This window comes from Chiloscyllium plagiosum, unplaced genomic scaffold (assembly GCF_037043375.1).
Source record: "Chiloscyllium plagiosum isolate Xiang-an unplaced genomic scaffold, Cpla_swu_hap1 HiC_scaffold_29, whole genome shotgun sequence".
Classification (NCBI taxonomy): Eukaryota; Metazoa; Chordata; class Chondrichthyes; order Orectolobiformes; family Hemiscylliidae; genus Chiloscyllium; species Chiloscyllium plagiosum.
This window is the reverse complement of record NW_028270167.1, coordinates 75,683,464-75,703,213: the sequence shown is the minus strand read 5'-3', so window position 1 is coordinate 75,703,213 and position 19,750 is coordinate 75,683,464. Positions and strand designations below refer to the sequence as shown.

The following is a 19,750-nucleotide window of genomic DNA, read 5'->3' as shown; positions in this document are numbered from 1 at the left end:
TTTGACCTTGGTGTTGCAGGAAACATTTCCCATCGTTGTGCAGAGATAAGCGTTTTATGAGCAACTCCTCTGTTGCAGTGATAGAACTTCTGTCTCTGAGAGAAAAGGCGTGAGTTCAAATCCCCACTGCCCCAGAGATAACATTTCTGAATATGTTTATTAGAAAATGTCTACTTGTGTTCTGTATGTGAAACAAAATGATATCAGGTATTCGAATACTAGAATTGATCCCATGTGTTCCAGAAAACTGAGACAAAACTATGGAATTCAAACTGGGATGATGCAAACACCAGTTTTGGATTATGGGACTCAATGTTAATCATTTGTAAACAGAGCCAAGCGTGTCTAACATGCGTCAAATGTATTGTTTTGCATGGAAATGTTAAATCTTTGGACAGTAAGCAAGAAGCTGACTGTTCCTGTTAGCAACTGGGTTACATTACAGAGGACATCCACCATGAAAACTCTGCACAGGGAGCAAGAGGACAGACCATTCATCGTTCCCCTCCCCTCTGCTCCACAACAACTTATCTGTTGATTCTCTTTGGTGTGAAAGTGAAGATACATTCTGTCAACTCATGCGCTGGCGCAAGATCCCTGGCAGTTCCCCAGAAACAAAGGTTATATTCAAACTGTTCTGCACTCTTTACGATTGGTATGTTCCAATCAAATTTAATTTTAAAGTGTCTTAAATTTACATTTCCAATTGGTGCAATTTGGCAGTTTAAAACTGACATGAATTTTGTAAGAATTGGGGGAATCAAAACACCAAGTTCAAAACTCGTTCCCTACCCTTGACATAAAATGGACATTGTCAGATTTTGTCACAGAGGGATTTAGGATGGATAACGTCCTTGGCGGAATCCTGCAATGAGTGAGCTTTACTCTATCTCTGACCCAGGGTGTATCTGAGCAGAGAACATTAACTGCACAAGACACTCGTTCTAGACCTGTTAATAATCCACTTTAACTACACAGATGCAATGTAAGTCAGAGTGAGAAACAACTAATTCAGTATTTAACTCACAACTGGAGGAAAAGAAACACTTCATTACTTCTGTTGAATTATTAAATGCAACTTTGAGATTTTTATTGACATGAATTAACAGTGTCCATCAGTGCAAGTGAAATGTTTACAAAACTCGGTTTACCGCTGGATTTATCGACTGTTCTGTTGATGATCTTCAATGGAATCGCTTCATGTCCCACCACACAGGAGTAAGAAGCACCGCTGGCCCACTCCTCCGCTGTAATGGATAACAGGCTGTAGATGAAGAAGGAGGTGTTGTCGCTCTCCGCTATAACCTCGGTGTTCTTGTAGTTACTGGGATTCACCGGCTTGTCATTGTTTGTCCACTTGACAAAGATCTCTCGGGGGGAGAAACCTCTCACTAAACAGGTGAGGGAGAGAAACCTCTGAGTGGAGATTTCTTCTGTTGGTGGCAGGAGGACCGACACTGACGGCTCCAGTGGATTAATCACTGCAGAATATTTGAGACAAATATAAATCAACCAAAAAAATCCTGAACCAATATCACAATTTCACTAAATATTAAAATACGCCATGTTTAATTTGGGATTTATTTACTTTCGTTTTCTAAAGGAGCAGAATGGTACGCATACTGTTCATTAAAAAAAGGAAAGTTTAATGTGAATGTTGCCTCCATGTTTCCAGCCCACAAAGAGGACATTCTGTCCATTTGTCATTGCTGATGGTGGCGTCACAACTCAGGCTTCTTCCCACCTTATCTGACTTAATCAGAATACAATATCCTTTGGTCCATCTTTTTCTTAATCAGCTACTTAGCTATCCTGCCTTCAGATGCATCATTAATGCCCCCAACGGTGTTGGTTCATTACCAATCAAAGCCTGTCATTGATGTAACTGGATCTGGATTACACATGGGATCCTTTGTGCTTTAATCTCACCGCTCACCTTTCTCCTTGTGGATGGAGTCTCTCAGCGGAGTCGGTAGATTCTGATGGTACACCACACATTCAAAAGTAACGCCACTCAGCCAGGCTTCAGTAGAAATGTCTAATTTGCTGATCACGCTGTCGGGATTCTGTCCAGGCTGCTCAGCAATCTCTGATTTCAGAGGCTTCTTTTCTTGTTTCCAGGTCACATTGACTCCAGAAGGAAGATTGGACACAACGCAGGTTAACGTCACCGTCGCCTCCAGTAAGATTTGTTCTACTGCCGGTGGGAGGATTTTAACGGTGTTAGGGTGGCACTCGGTATCTTCTATGAAACAAAAATCAAAGTCAATGAAAAATGCCCCTTTCTGATACAAACAGCCAATCTTCAGATTACCCCTTCACAGGGTGAAGACACCACCTTCAAAATGGCAACTCCAACTATTGCTGAAACGATGCTTACTATTGTTGATGTATTTTGATCTGTGAAGCATTTGTGATTACCGATAACATACCCTGTGTAATTATTCCGAAAGAACACTGGCTTTGTAACAAGTGAAACCGTGAAAAAAGTAAAATCATCGAAGATACCATCATGTAACCCATGGAATTATCTTTCTTTCGGAGTTTGTCTCTCACTTAAGACCATCCATTGATACTTGTGACAAGAGTAATCTGAATATAATGAGTTCATTTCCATGTTCATAACCTTTAGGTGCAAGTGCAGCTGGTCACACTGACTGCCAAATCACATCCCAAATTTTGGACAGATTATAATAAATAATTATTATTCTCTTTGCAGAGTTCTAAAGTGTTACAGGAGCAGTGAACAGCCATGGAAATTATGTTCATTATATTTAACATGATTAAAAATACTTTGCGTTATTGGTGTGATGTCATTCTCTAATTTATGTCATTGTTCCTCGTGGGCTGTGTTTGGAATAGATCTGAAAACAAGACATTGAGTACAGCATTGGATATCGAGAAGGACACCCATCTCCTTAAGTCTTTCCCTCCATTCAGTTAGTTCATAACTGGTCTGTACTTTCACTTTATTTACCAAGCTGCATTTTTAAATTTCTTCATAGAGCAGGTGAGAAAAAAAAACAAACAAAAGCGTCTTAAATTAATCTACAAACGCGATGGAAATGTCACTAATTTTATAGACATCCACTACTCACTGTGTAAACATCGCCACCCCAAACCAGGCTAAATCAGCCTGTCTTGAGTTCCTAGTTCATTCATCTCTATTGTAGCATTCCCATCAGAATTTATTCTCCTGCCTCATCCACTAATTACAGAGAGCATCTTAAGGCAGCTCAGTGAGATCACGTTTATCCCAATTTATCAAATGTGATAGCCACTTGGTCTGTGGTCTGATCCCATAAATGAAGTTAAAGAGCTCAGTACCAGATAAAAATCGATGTCGTACAATGTCCAATAAACAGGTCATTATTGAGCAGGGAATGAAGCATTGAACGCATTTTGATTTATTTTCAAGTAAGGGTCACTGCATATTTTCACTACGTCAATTTGATAGAGGATCAGAATAAGGTTGTTCGGCCAATCCAGAGTTTAGATCAGAACGATGCTGGAAAAGCACAGCAGGTCAAGCAGCATCCGATGAGCAGTAAAATCGACATTTCGGGCTAAAGCCATTCTCCTGCCTTCTCCCCGTACTAAACAAGAGCCGATCTATCTCTGGCTTGAGTACACACAATGGCCTGGCCTCCACAGCCCTCTGCAGCAACATGTTCCACAGACTCATCACCCTCTGGCTGAAGAAATCCCTCCCCGTCTCAGTTCTAAACAGTGCCCCTTTGATCCTGAGACTGTGCCCTTGGGTCCTAGTCTCGCCTACCAGTCAAAGCATCTATTCCACATTCACTCGACCTCAGTCTCTCAGTATTTTCTATGTTTCAATCACATATCTCTCCAATACCCCCCCTCCACCCGAAACTTATCCTTGAAGCAGCTACCAGGCAAGCATTCAGCACTCTGAATGCCTCTCCCAGCATGGTCAGGCAACAAACTATTTAACAAAGCTCACTGTCTATATATCTATCTTCAACAGAGAGGAAACATGCTTTTCTGACTTGCCAAAAGGTTGAATTATGAGCAATGCTAATGTAACACTCAAACTGAAATGAGATACGTGGCATGTTGGGAAACGAGAAGCTGTACCGTGCTGTTTACTATGCCTGATAAATTAGTGTGTTTGAGTCACATCAGAGTTCAGAATGATTTGTAGCTCTCTCAGTCTGTGTCTCTTACCCTGGAGTGCGGTGATGTTTTTACTTTGAGTGTTCTCTCCATGAGTGACGTGGCAGGTATAGACCGCACTGTTATACCATTCACCATAAGGGACCATCAGCCGACTCGTCACCGAGAAGTTCCCGTTTGCCTCACACACGGGAGACGTGAAGAAGCCAGAATCCAAGGGTCGGCCATTTTTCAACCAACTCACGGAGATTGACTTCGGATGGAACTCGATGATTGAACAGATGACGGTTGCAAACTTGCTGCTTGCGATTTCTTCACTGGAGCTCACAGTTAGGAGAAGGGTTGGTGGGAGAATATCTGGACCTTTAGGAAACACATCACATATATTATCTGACGAATTTCATAACAAATACAATCAGTTCTCATATATCAAGGTTTCTTTTGGTTAATGGACACAGGAATCATAATTGTGCAGAGTGCTGGAGAAGCTGGGATCCACACAGAAAGATCAGCAGGACAATGTGAAAGGCTAAAGTTAGAGGACACAGCAAGGGAGTCAAGGAGGCAGAGAAACTATAGGCCGGTAACGTCAGAAGGGAGATAGCAACGTTGGATGGTATTCGTTTTAATGACAGAGTCGGATGAACAAGGCAGACGAATTACTGGCATAAATGAAGATATGATGCCGTTGCTATCACGGAGACATATTGAGAGCCGGGCAGGAGTGGCTATTCAATATTCCAGGATTTAGTGACTTCAGGCGAGACAGGGAAAGGTAGAAAATGATGGGGGCGGGGATGTGCTGTACAGAGTGTTGCTTCTGTCGCAATTCTGACAAGAGTATTTTAGGCTGTAAAGAGAAATGAAATCATGGATACCTCCTTGAACAAAGGCAAATGGACAGTACTTCAAAACCAAAACACAGCAAACATAACTACTGGGAGAGCACGATAGACTTTACTATTGGTCCAAAAGACCAAGTGCAAATACATGGGCAAATTTCAGAGACATGCAAATTAAATAGGGGAATGAGAAAAGAGGTTTTTAACTTCCTCAGCATAGGCTTGGATATTCATTTTGTCAAAAATTAGAGGGAGCACAATTCTGAAAATGCCCCCAGGAGAATATTTGAACAAAGTATGTGTTTAATACAGAGAATTTTAATCCAGACCTTGCAAGAGAGGGGTGAACCTGAACTTAACTTTTGGGAATGAAGTCGACCCAGTGGGTAAAACATCAATGGTGGAGCACTTTGCAGACAGTGATCGTAAATCAGTTGGATTTCAGATTGTACTGCAAAGGAATAGAAATTGGCCCAAAGTTCTGAAAAGGGGAAGGACAATTTTAGTAAGATCAGGAAATGACTTGACCAGAGTGGACTGGAAGCTGACACTTATTGGTAAATCTGGGTCAGAGCAGTGTGACACATTTAAGAAAGAGATAGGAAAATCACAGGGAGGACATTTCCCAGGAAGCCACTGCATGTTACCAAGAATGCAGCGGGCTCTGGACACCAAAGGGCATGGAGGGGGAGATAAAGAGAAACAAGGGAGGCTTCCGGTCTATACTGAAATCTCAAAACAATAGAAACTAATATGGAGTACAGAACGTGCAAGGGGGAGTTTGAAAGACAAAGGAATTAGAAGAGCAAAAGGGACCATGAGAAAATAATAGCAGTCAAAATAAAGGAAAATATTTTTAAAAGTTACAGACTCATTCATAATAAAAGAATTATTCGGGAAACAATAATGCCCATTAAGTGTTATTATTGGAGTGGAGCCGGAGGATTTGGTTGTGGTCAAAACGAATGTGTTGTGTCAGTGTTCACTAGTAAGAGGGACAATGTGGGGACAGAAATCATGGAGGGGTATTGTGATGTACTTTCAGAAATTAGGACACATGACGTGATGTTCTGTGTTGTCTTGCTGAATGAAAAGTGGTTATATTTCCAGGGCAGGTGAAAAGTATACCAAGCGGTTGAGCGATGCAAAGGATGAAATAGTTGGGTCGCTGACAATAATTTAGAATTCCTGTCTGGCCACAGCAGTTGTGCCAAGTGAGTGTAGATCAGCCAACGTTGCACTGTTATGCAGGACGAAGGAAGGGATAAATAATGAAAACACAGATCTGTCAAGCTAGTCTCAGTGATAAGGAAACTATTGAGAAGTGAAATTAGTCTTCATTTGCAAGATAAATCAACAATTTTCAGCACGGTTTTATTGAGAGGAAGTCACGTGTAACAATTTGATAGTAGTTTTCATAGAGATAACTCGATGATAGCAATAATCAGAGCCAATGGGATCCGAGTTAATTTGAAAGATTGGATCTAGAACTGGCTGAGTGGTGGGAGCAGGGGTTAATAGTCATCGGGTGTCTGCGTGACTGGAAATCTATGTCTCCTGGTGTTCTGTAGGGATTAGTGTTGATTTCCGTGTTATTTCTCTTACATACCAATGATTGAGACTCACATTTAGGAGGATTAACCAGTGAATTCACAGATGAAATGAAAACTGTCATGTTGGTAAGTCATGAGCATAATGGCTTTAGATTGCAGGAGGATATAAACAGGTTGGTTGTATGTGAAGAGAAAAGTTGCAAATGGAAATTATTCTGAATAAATGTAAGGTGATGTAATTCGGCAGAAGAATCTGTGAGGTATGACGTTTTGAATGGTGGAACCCTGGAAAGGCCTGAGGATCTTTGGTGCATGTACCCACCGATCTCCTATAGTACTGTGTCGTCTGGATAAAGAGGCTAAGAAAGTGGGAGGATATTTGCTTTTATTAGCCGAGACATTGACAATGAAGAGTGGGTGAGATGATACTGGAACTTAATAAAACACTGGTTAGGCCATACTGAAGCGTTGTGTGCATGTTATGGAAGGAATGTGATTACACTGAAGGCAGTATTGATGAGATTTGTCAGGGTCTTGCCTGGGTTGGAGGGTTTTAGTTATGAAACTAGTTTGGATAGACAGGGGTTTTCCTTGGAGCAGAGGAGAATTAGGGAGAAGATTATCATGATGTCTAGAATTATTTTAGGCATAGACAGGGTAAACTGGATGAAACCTTTCCCCTTGATGGAGAGATCAATGCCTCAGGGGCACAGGGTGAAGGTAAGGCCAGGAGGTTCCAAGTGGATCTCAGGGGAAAACAAAATCAAACAGAGGGTGGTGTTAGCCTGGAGTTCAGCACCTATAAGTCATGTAGAGACTGAGCCCCTCATTATAAGTATGAAGTATCCTTGCAAGGGCAAGTCACACAAGGCTGGCACATGAGACTGGAATAGTTAGGTGGCTGTTATTGATAGGCGTGAATTGGGTGGATCAAAGGGCCTTTTTCCTGTGCTGCATAAGGTGAGTCTGTGAAAACGGTTATAAATAATGCCTTCTTCATGTTAATCACAGATGATCTGTTTATCTCAGTTCCTACAACACGTACCTGCACATGGCATTTCTTTGCTCTTGTGTGTCCCGCTGTGTTGAACCTCACAGGAGATTTTGCTGGGGCAATCTACCGCTGACCCGGGCAGGGTTAACTGGCTGCTCAGGGTGTAGGTTCCTTCTTGTTTCTCACTGATGGGTAAGTCTTCAATCCAGTCGTGATTAGCTCCCCACCTTTCTTCCAGGTTACCTTGGTGACGTCAGGGGAATAGTCCATCGCCAAACAACCAAAGATCACAGAACCGGTGTTGTGCTCCTGACAGGAGGAGACCAGGCCATAAAGTGTGGGGAGCGATGGTATCTCTACAATAGAATGACCAATTGAGCATGTTAGTTTCTGTTAATTTGACCTTATCAGTTACTCAAATGTATCCTCAGCTGTAAACGTTTGCCAGTATGCTCCCGCTGAAGTCGACAGCATAACTGGGGTTTATTTTTGTTTCCTACCAGTTGCTGATCATGATCATTGGTTCCCTCTTTAGAAACATGCCCTCGACCTTGACCATTACCATATAATTTAGGAAGAAGAACTTCCTGATCCCACCCCAGTAACTGTTTGAAGATCTCACCAACTGACACTTTCAATGGATTGCTGTGAAGTGCAGAGACATTTCACAAAATACAAACCAAGGAAATGCAGATTCATCGAAATTCTACAGTGTGTGCAAACAGGTCATTTGGCCCAACAAGTCCACACCCACCCTCTGAAAAGTAACGCATCCAGACCCATTCCCCTACCCTATTATGCTACAGTTAACCCTGACTAATGCACCTAAACTCCCAATCACTGAATACAACATTTGCAATTCCCCCAACTTGCACATATTTGGACTGTGGGAGGAAACGCACACAGACATGGGGAGAAAGTGCCAACTCCACACAGAGAGACACCCGAGGCTGGAATGGAACCCGAGTCCCTAGCACTGTGAGGCAGCAGCACTAACCACAGAACCAGCGTGCCGCCCCACTAGGTGCCTTGCTGCTGGAAATACCCAACAGCTGGCAGTACCCCCGGAGAGAAATCAGAGTGAATCATAGAACATAGAACATTTCAGTGCAGTACAGGCCCTTCGGCCCTCGATGTTGCGCTGGCCAGTCATACTAATCTGAAGCCCATCCCACCTACACTATCCCATGTACGTCCATATGTTTGTCCAATGACGACTTAAATGTACTTAAACTTGGCGAATCTACTACTGTTGCAAGCAAAGCATTCCATACCCTTATTACTCAATGAGTAAAGAAACTACCTCTGACATCTGTCTTATACCTATCTCCCCTCACTTTAAAGTTGTGTCCCCCCGTGTTTGCCGTCCCCATACTTGGAAATCAGGTCCAGTGAGCCTTCCTCACTTATCAATGTAAGGCAGAATGTTCTCTCTGGGAGGAAGGTCACTGCAGCAGCAGCACAGGCAGGAGCTGAGCACTGGGACGGGGAGGATGGCTGTCACGGCTGAACTCATGCCATTGTTTGGTATGGTGGGAAGGTTTAATTAGGAAAGGATGAGGGTCTTGAGGCTGTTTTTATTTGAGAGAAGAAGGTTGAGAGTTTACTTAATTGAGACATAAAAGATAAACAGAGAGTGGACAGTGAACGTCTTTTTCCTTGAATAGTGATGGCTAGAAGGAGAGGACATAGATGACAGATATCAGAGGTTGTTTCTTTACTCAGAGAGTAGTACGGCCATGGAACACACTGCCTGCAACAATAGTACACTCGCCAACTTTAAGGGCATTTAAAAGGTTATTGGATAAACATATGGATGAAAATGGAATCGTGTAAGATAGATAGGCTTCAGATTGGTTCCACAGGTCAGCGCAACATCGAGGGCTGAAGGGCCTGTACTGCACCGTAATGTTCTATATTCTATATTCCAGATGGACATATGATCTCAATTCCTTTCACTCATTTACACTCCTGCCGCCCTGCACCTGGCCCATGGTGAATCTGGGCCTGACTGGACCTGGTACCATCATTTTCACCACCTCGGACAAAAGCCCACTACCCAAGACGTGACCTCAGTCCTTGATCACTGACCTCTCACCTTACCCAAGTCAACCTGTGCACATTGCATCCTAGCTCCTTTCGCATCTGTGCTTTACAACCCACCATTTTGCCAGACTCTGAGCTTTGCATTTAGACAACACGTCCACCTGTCACTTCATTACAGTGACCTTCCACCCCCGAAACATCCTGGCACTCTGCCCACCTCTACACTAACCAGCCTGGCATCCTGCCCACCTCTGCACTAACCAGCCTGGCAAAGACAGACCTCCTGCATTTCAGCTCAAACTACCCCTCACCTACCAAGCACAATTCAACCAAATTATCCTGTGACCATTACCATTTACCTTGATGCCACCTTGCCAGACAGAGTGCATGCAAGCTTACCCAGCAGCCAGCCAACACCTCACAGCCTACCAGCCCAAACTCTCCCACATGCCCAATCTAGCCCCTCACTTGCTCACCACCTTCTAACTTTGAGCCTACTCCACCATAAAGTCAGTGAGTCATAAAATCATACAGCACAGAAACAGTTCCTTTGGTCCAGCTCATCCATGCTGACCAGAGTTCCCAAATTAAACTAATTCCACTTGCCTGCCTTTGGCCCATATCCATCCAGACCGATCCAGTTCCTGGAGCTGTTCAAATGTCTTCTAAATGTTGGACCTATCTCTGCATTTACCACTTCCTCTGGCAGTTCATTCCAATGTTTTGGACAGTTACAACATGAAGCCCTAACTCCTGCACTCGGTGCTCTGACCAATGAAGGTACATGTGCCAAACACCTTCAACACACTAGGTACTTGAGACACTGCTTTCAAGAATCTATGAGTCTGAACCCTCAGGGTCCTCAGTGTTCAACATCACTACCCAGTGCTCTGCCATTAACTCTGTAAGACTCTGAGTCTGGATCCTCAGGGCCCTGTGTTTAACATCACTACCCAGTGCCCTACCATTAACTCTGTAAGTCGTGACCTGATTTGTCTTCTCAAAAAGCAACATGTTGTATTCATTTAAATTACACTCCATCTGCCACTCCTCAGCCCATTGGCCCAGCTGATCATGATCTCATTGTACGTTTAGATAACTTTCACTGCCAATTATACCACCAATGTCGGCATTACGTGCAAACTTACAAACCATGCCCCATGCAATGTTTTCATGGCTTTCAACCAATATTGAACCCTGTTTGCCTTTCTCCCACATATCCGGAGCATTTTTTTAAGGATTGAAGGAACCTATCTCCTTATTGAAATCATTTAATGTTTTGTCCTTAATCAATTTCTGTGGTGGAGAATTCCAAAGGTTCACCATTCTTTTGCTCGACAGTAAACAATCAGGTTCAATGTTATCGGTGTGTTGGGAAGACTGGTGAGCAGCAAGATTAATGATGATCCCATGAATGGAATAGCATTCTAGAGGGGCCGCGGGGCCTTCTTCAGCTTCCAGTTTGCATGCTGACATGTCCCTTCGGCAGCATGTTCCAAAGCTGTGATCCTTGAGAATAAGGGCGCACATGCATGTAAATGCTTCACCTGAAAGCTCTCCTCCAAATTAGACTTCAACTTGACTCTCAACTATTTCTCTGCCGTTTCCTCTTCCTTGATCACAGCCATGGGACTCACTTCCCAACAGCGCTGTGAATGTGCTAATACCACACAAACTTCAGCAATAGGCTGATGATAACTGGTTTCTCAAGGCGATATAAAAAGTCTGACACTTCAACACCTGTCTAGAGATTCAAACAACCACTGGAAGAATTGAAAATTATTTGAGGCACTTGTGTGTCTACACAAGATGACATGGTTTCCTTTTGTGTGATTTGACTGTGTTTTCACTGAATGAGCAGAGCTATTTCTTAATTATATAATAGGAATGAAGCTTCCCTCATTTTTAGAAAGGCAATCACACATTATATTTCTTTATTCAAGGGAAGAATAGTGTTACATTAAAGAAATATGATGATTGGGATGTTTCAATTGGAAATTGTCAGAGATTGAAAGTTTACTTTCATGAGCAATTAATTCCAGCCTCATTGTGTCACAGTACTCACAGGAATGTCTTTCACAAATGGTGTTTCCCTTTGTTACGGGCAGTCAAATCAGTAATCTGGGATAGTTTTTGCTTGTTAATCAAAGGTGTTGAAGAGTTTTAGCCAAAGGGAGACCTGTGGATTTAGCTCACAGATGCTCCATGATCTAAGTAAGTGGTGGAACAGCTCGACGGGCTGAGTGCCCTCCTCTTGCTCCTACCTTCCTATCATTGTGTCATTCATTAAGTTAGCACTGGTGGTGAACACTTTTTATTAAAATATTTCAACAAATTAATTGTTTCACACATACTGTAAAAAAACCTTCTGTTGATTATTTGGAACGGGATCATTGACATTCTCTATCTGAGTGATCAAAATAACTTCCACCCAATTACAGCAGCCACTGCACTCTGGAGTGTGTTGTTACTTCATCATAGTTTCTTGTGAAACTACAGCTCGAGATCAGGGCGCTCCAATTCAATGATTCTCTGATATTTAATATCTCTGAACATTCGCAATTTGTTCAAATGCATCTTTTCTCTGAAGAATGTGTTTCATCGAACACAACTTTTTTCAATGAAACAACAAACTTTAAATGCTAGAAAACCAAAATAAAGACAGAAATTTCTGAAGAAACTCAGCAGGTCTGGCAGCTCCTGTGGTGAGAAGGCAAGGTTAACCTTTCGCATCCAGAGACCCCGCCCCCCCTTCGCCAAATTGTTTTCATGTTTTTGGCACAAGAGCTCTCACCTGTTGAGATAAACAGTGATTACGTTGGCTTGACTCCTGTTGGAAAAAGAATTCTTAGCAGAGGTACTGGATGGTCTGAGATAGCAATTGAAGACCAACTGAAGAGCTATCACCATCTGATGCAAGTGTTGGATTCAGCGGAACTCCCACCGTACTGAACAATCAAATTCAGCTCCAGCACTGGTTTAATATAAAGTAAAACAACCTAAGCCTAATCTCATCAAATATGCTTCGAAAATGATTCATTCTGGATTAGTTATAAATGATATTGTCATAACAGCAAGTCAAAAGCTGGGATTTCTTTGAGCACTTACTCCATTAACCCCAACTAGCGATGCCCAAAAGCTTGTGAACAAATATTGATCTGGAAAAAGCTGCTAACCACCAAACTTCTGTTTAATATCTAAGAGACACAAGTCAGGACAGCGATTGAATAGATTTCATTGGCCTCTGTGAGTGGAATTCCAACAAACACCCAGACATGTCAATCTGCTTTCTTGCACTGAAGTAACCTGATAAGAGATTGTGTTACATACCTCTCTAACAGGTTGTGAGTGAACACAGGCCACCTGTCACAGAATCAGGGACTCTACTACAACATCACAACAGACCTGAACACAATGAGCTTGACACTATCACAGAGAACACAGCCCACATGTTTTGACAATACATAAACCATGTTAGTTATTATCACCTTCCAACAACCAGGGATTGTTCCAGAATGTTTGTACAATGAAAGTAACATTTCAACATTTATCCAAGAATGCTTTGACAGCAGCTCCAAATTGTTCAAACTCTATGGGAACTACAGAGGAATAAATCTAGGAATTGCATTGCCATCAATTCACTGTCACTGGATTCCATCCTAGAACTCCCTTCCTCTTTCCCCTGTGAATGTTGCTGCACCAGACGGTCTATTTAGTTTGGAAAAGATTAAAATGTTTTGAAGTGTAATATGACCGTTGCCAGTGACATTAAAAGCTGATAATAGGTTTTCAAATAATAAGATGCAAAAAATTCTGATTCTACATTGTGCCACGGAATATGTCCTGAATAACTGAGGCACAAAGAAAATATGCAGCAAATATCTCTTGTTGCCAACAACCAATTTCAAAACTCTTGCTATCTGCCTTTTGTTCCTGAAACGTTCGTTCTGATTGGAACAACTTAGTCAGGGCTCTCAATTCTGAGGCACCTAATCGAATATTGTATTTCTGGCAGATAAAAGTGGTTTTGAAGCGCGAGATGAAATTGAACTGTCTGAGATTCAGGTATCCGAACTGGACAATTTACAAATGGTCAGGACCATTGACAAGTTAGTCAGACAAAGCACTGAAACAAACTGCACAACAGACTTAATCCGAGAGGATACATTGCTCAACTCCTCACGTCAAATATATTCACTGTAATTGAACATTCATCAGAGGAACTAACCAGAGGATTAATGTGAACAAGAATGTGTTCACAATGAACATAAATAACCACTGAGTTAATAAACTTAATAAGTCATTGTATTTAACAAAATTATTGAGGTGGGAAATATCGCCAATTAAAGCACAGATCCTGAGGAAATGGATTATTCTCTAAATTATTTTTACATATTCTTAAAACGTTCCTTGAACTGTGGAGATTTTGCATGTACTGCATAAAGTCAATACTGCATTCCAGTGTGGAAAGCATTTCTCTGGAAGGAATTAGGGCAAGGTCATTTTCTTGTTAACTGCTTTTAATGAACGAAAATGTTTAAAAAGGTATGAATTGAAAACATGCTTCTGTCTGGAGTTGCCCGCTTTAGCGGATGTCTAAGTAAATGTAGGCACAGCTGCCTCACAGATCCAGGTACCCAGGCTCGGTTCCAGCCTCGGGTGACTGCCTGTGTGGAGTGTACACAATCTCCCCTGTGTCTGTGTGGGTTTCCTCCCACAATCCAAAGATGTGCATGTCAGGTGAACTGGTCGTGCTATATCGTCCATAGTGTTAGGTGCATTAGTCAGGGGTAAATATAGGGCAGGGGAATGGGTCTGGGTGGGTTACTCTTCAGAGGGTCGGTGTGGACTTGTTGGGCCAAATGGCCCGATACATACTGCAGGAAATCTAATCTAAATGGTTGTCACACTTAACTTATGTGAGCAGATTCCTTCCGATCACTACATTGCAATAAATCGGTCAAGTATATTTATTAAAATAAATATTACTCTATTTTCAGTGTCTGAATAAACAAAGTGCTCTGTTATCCTCTAGTTCATGTCTTCTGCAAATTTGTGAACTCTGCATCCGTCTGAACACATCGATGTAAAATGAATTATCTGCGTTTGCAGCAAGCACTCCCATGGTTTTAAGAGTGGGGTTCCTACAATATTGAAACAGGCCATTTGGCCCAACAATTCCACACTGACCTTCTGAACAGTAAGTAGCCCAGCCAGACCCATTCCCCCTAATTTATATTTACCCCTGACTAATGCACCCTAACCTACACATTCTGAACACTTGTGTCCAATTTAGCACAGCCAATCACCTGACCTGCATATCTTTTGGACTGTAGGAGGAAACCAGAGCGCACGAAGGAAACCCACGCAGACACAGGGAGAATGTGCAAACTCCACACAGGCAGTCACCCGAGGGTGGGATCGAATTTGGGACCCTGGTACTGTGAGGCAGAAGTGCCAACCACTGAGACACCATGCTGCCCTGCGAGGTCATGAGTGGATTATTTTAATTCATTCGAAATTTGGCCTTGGTCACATAATTCACGATAGCAGTTGTTTCCAAAAGAATGACTCTTCAGTTGATATTTTGTTGTAAAATGTAACTATTTATTTAAAATGCACAGATTGGGAACACCTAAAGTACTGTGCAGATTAAATAATTCAGTTAATGTTTTATTTTTATCCTGTAAATCCAGTTTAATCAGGGACATAACAATTAATTAACTCAAGTTACGTGTGAAACTGATCTGTTCTTCATAAAATTGAGCAGAATTTCCAAATGATCATTGCCAATGATATTTTCCAGCCAGAAAAATATGTATGTAGTGTACAGCGGAATTGAAAGGTGTTTCTTGATCAATTATAACACAGTCATGGCATTTTTGCTCAAGAGCAAGAACTATTAGAACATTAGACTTTTGGAATTCTATTTATATTTCTCTATGAATTGTAAACTGTTTAAAGACAGACCTTGAGATTGAACTAGATAGTGGAGTTCTGAATTTGGATTGTAAAGCATGGATTAGATTAATCCTTAATTATTACTTTTAAGTAAAAATGGCGCCCGAAGGTATCTGTTTTCCCTTCATTTCTAAAACCTTTGCGATTTGTCTTTCACTTAATAATAGGCTTTATGAAATTTCACCTCGCATGCTGATTGCATTGAATGAGGAACCTGGAGCGGTTCACTGTCACCAACCGTGTTAACATTGCAAAAACAATGTAGAAACCAAAAACAGTTTCCCAAATATGCAGCAGAACTAGCTCTGCAAACATTTTCAACAGAACCAAGAACATGATGTAACCTCACAAAAAAAAAACAAATTGAAGTCTAACAAAGCTGCTCAGAATCCAGCAAACTAATGATTAAATTGAATAGAAATAGCAAGTCATAACAGCAGCCTTGTTTGTGAGGGGACTTAACACTTAAAGCTGTAACGTTTCTGGCAACAGTTCAATTTATTTCCAACCTGTACACCCTTCTTGATCGTGACAATCTTGTGCAGCGCACAGTAGAGCGGTTGAAGGCATATATTGATTAATCACTTCATGGTCAAAACAAAATTACTGAATGGACAAATATTACCACATTAAACTTTTAAGTTAGTTTTAATTACTTAATCTGACCAATTCTGCAGTTTCAGATTTTAGTCCCAATTTTTATTTTGAATGAGGCTACTCAAAACAAAATTCAGTTAGTTTACTATTAGAACTGAGTTTTCTTTTAAAAGTCAATGCATTAAAAACTCGTTTTTTTCATTTCTCACACTTCCGGGTTTCTGCCTTAAGTTGTTTTTCAGACCGTTACAAATGGATGTAATGTTTTCAATCAAGCAGAGAAAAATGTGTCATATAAGTTTAACAAATGCAGAAATGATTCATGAAAAACCAAAGAACTTCACAAATATTGGTAATGAAAAGTAATCCAGAGAGTCAATCTCCTCACCAGAGAGAAAACACCGATTACAGAAAGCATGAAAACGCTGATCAATTTCACAAACTGAATAAGATCCAATCAACTCAATTCAACAGAATCAAGGAAAATAAAATCAGAATCCAATCAACTCAGAACAACAGATTTGAATGAAACATAATCAGAATCCAAACAATTCAATTCAACAGAATCAAATAAACAATTTCAAAAGCCAATCAACACAATTCAACAAAACCAAGTAAAACCAAAGTCAGAATCCAATCAACACAGTTCAAACCGAATCAACTAAAACAAAGCCAAAATCCAATCAACTCAATTCAACAGAATCAAGTAAAACAAACTCAGAATCTAATCAACAGAATGCAATATAGCACCGCAAGAAAATTGTATGACAGTTTCTAACCTGCTTGTCATCAAATAATTAACAAAATAAATGCGAAAATATAATCAGGGTAAGAACATATATTCAAGAAATTAATAATGATATTTTAGCATATTTTAATCATTTTTAGTAATGTCTCGAACATCTTTGATTTCTTAGCGTTTGTTGTTGATAATAAAACTCACAGTCACTGACATTAACCATTATTTATAGCTGACTGATTAAGAGACATTAGGTGTTTCAAGTAACCCAGCCACACAGAATGCCCATCTGATCAAAAAAAGAGATACACCGAGCAACTGACTCCATCATCCCCACTGTAACTATTTGCTGAGCCTTAACTGAAGTCTTTAATCAGTCTGAACAAAAATCAATCCGAACCAAACCAAACTGAGCACAGAATCTGAGTTTCATTTAATTCAGAAATTAGTCACATGAATAGAAAGTTTTTAAAAAGTCACTAAGAAAGTTCAAGAGTCTTACCTGAAGTCACTGTCACCATGGTCCCTTGGCCCCAGTAATCAAGACCCCAGTTATATCACTGTGAGACACGTTGTGTCAAATACTATGACAGACTGTAAACTGTAAAATGCAGAGAATTTCTTCACTTCCTAGAAAGCAGTGATTCAGACTCCTCTAAAAATGATTCGGTGCATTATTCCAGCTTTTACTATTCATTGTATTTTGAAAGCTTGGAATACTTTTCCAGGTTTGGTCTGCATTTAACTTGACAATCACACGAAGAAGGTAGAAAAAATTATACATTTGTACAAACTAGCACTACTGGATTGCGTTTAAATTGCATCTCACATTATATCTCGCTCCTGCCATGGTAGAAATCACCAATTTGAGATAAACACTTGTCAGTGGTTATTGTATGAGGATGTCGCTGTGCACAACACTATGACCCACTGTAATCTCTTGCACAGTAATAGATGGCGGTGTCTTCGATCTTCAGGTTCTCCATGTCCAACGCGAAAATGTTGTTTGAAGTGTCTTTGGACGCAGTAAATCGACCCTTAATCGCTGGTGCATAGTTATTGCTGTTTGAATTATAGTAGTACAGCAGCCACTCCAGACCCTGTCCGGAAACCTGTCGGACCCAGTGCATGGTGTAGCTGCCAAGATTGAACCCGCTGGTTTTACAGGTCAGTTTCAGGCTGCCTGCGGGACGGCCAGTCTCTGCCTCTGGCTGGGTCAAAACAACCTCCGACTGGACACCTTTAAAAAAGAAAACAAATAAACCATGAGCATTCATGTTGGTGAATTGATAGCTGAGTCTTTTACATTCCTGCCGTAGACTAACATTGAGACAGTCACAAAGAGAGACTTGAACAACAAACACTCACATGATAAGAAAGTCAGTAATAAACTGAGAAAAAGTGTCAACACAATCATTCTGATAACTTGTGGGAAGCGGTTCTGCTAAGATCTTTCAAAACAGATCCGACCCAGGAGTGTTGAATTACGGTCCAGTGCCCAGGATTTATATGGCCATCGGAAGGGGCAGGCTTACAGCTTCCACATGTTGGTTTCCTGCTGGAGGCTCAGACTGGATCCTGGTATCAGCTTGCACAGCCCGAACACATGGGATCATGCCTTTACATGAGGTTTTGCTTAAACATGGACACATACACATCTTGGGATATTTCTTTTGCTGAATAGCTTCTTTGGAAGTAAATTTGAGTAGCTTCAGGTCTGTTTCACATGATAGTTCCATGTATTTTGTTTAAAATAAAAACAAATTCAATTGGAAGTTAGCTCCCTTTATTTCTACATTCATTCACAAGCAGATAAAATTAAAATTAAAGTTCAAACATATAACTAGCTAATAAAACAGTTGAGCTTTTCTTCCCTGGATACTGCAAGTCTCTGTCGCGCTCAAAATAACATGTAATTCATTCTAAACATTTCAAAATTTAATTTAGGCAACTGAATACAGAGCGTGTTCAAAGTGATTATATTAAGAATATTCAATTAGAAGTTAACTCCCTTTAATCCCACATTCCACCACAAGCAGATAAAGCTAAAAAGAACTTCAATAATATTATTAGCCAACAAAATGAATGACTTTATTTTTGCTGTCACTCAAAGTCTCTCTCACATTACAAAATAACATACCATTTCTAATCTGCGTTTCTAAATTCAGTTTCGGCAACCGAATATGGAGCATGTCTAAAGTGATTATGTTCAGAATGTGAGTGTATGTCACTAAACAGTTTGGACCCGGAGATTAGAAGCACCTCCTTACATTGTAAAATGTCTCTCCCTGCATCTTTTTTTTTTCAAATTGCTCCGACACTAAAATGCACAGTAAAGGAAAGCTGTGTGCTTGAGAAACAAAATGTGAGTCCGCAGTGATACATAACACCTAGGTAAACTTTTGAAAGAGCATCAAATGAACTAGAACAAGACAGTCCATAACTTTTTTAAAAAATCCTCAACGTCTAAACCATTGCATGTAACAGTCTGGGTACATCAGGAATGTTTGGTTAAGTTAGAGAGTATTACATTAATAATTACCACGAATGTAGGTTATAAACAGTACATTTCTCTGCTCACTGATAGCTCTGACAGGGCAGTTAAAAATCTGCAAAAATTCACGGTTACACTACACCAGTATTAACCATGTATAAAGGGCCCACTCAGTTTTATGAGATACATGAATCAGAGAATGGTGTAACAAGTGATGTGAGTTTGAACCAATTCAATTTTGTTAATTTACTTTGAGATGATAACAAATGTTACTGCAAAGTGGGATTTTGGATCCATTAACTTCATTTTCAGGAGCTTGAAAGATACTCAATAAACAGGCTGAACTAACCAGAACGTCATTACATTCAATGTTCTGTTTTCTGA

General features: G+C 40.7%; 1 long non-coding RNA gene and 1 gene segment (V, D, J or C); both read right to left on the bottom strand.

The window, feature by feature from the left end:
* Positions 1-1,065: 1,065 nt before the first annotated feature.
* LOC148142394 (Ig heavy chain C region-like) lies at positions 1,066-6,657 on the bottom strand. The segment is given in 4 exon segments: positions 1,066-1,481; positions 1,937-2,245; positions 4,192-4,503; positions 6,609-6,657. Coding segments are annotated over 4 exon segments (1,062 nt in total).
* Positions 6,658-7,676: 1,019 nt separating this feature from the next.
* Positions 7,677-18,333, bottom strand: LOC148142393 (uncharacterized). Its single transcript, XR_015752079.1, has 3 exons — positions 18,241-18,333; positions 17,375-18,112; positions 7,677-7,885 (listed from the first exon to the last, which is right to left on the bottom strand). It is a non-coding gene; the product is annotated as an uncharacterized LOC148142393 (long non-coding RNA).
* Positions 18,334-19,750: the final 1,417 nt, after the last annotated feature.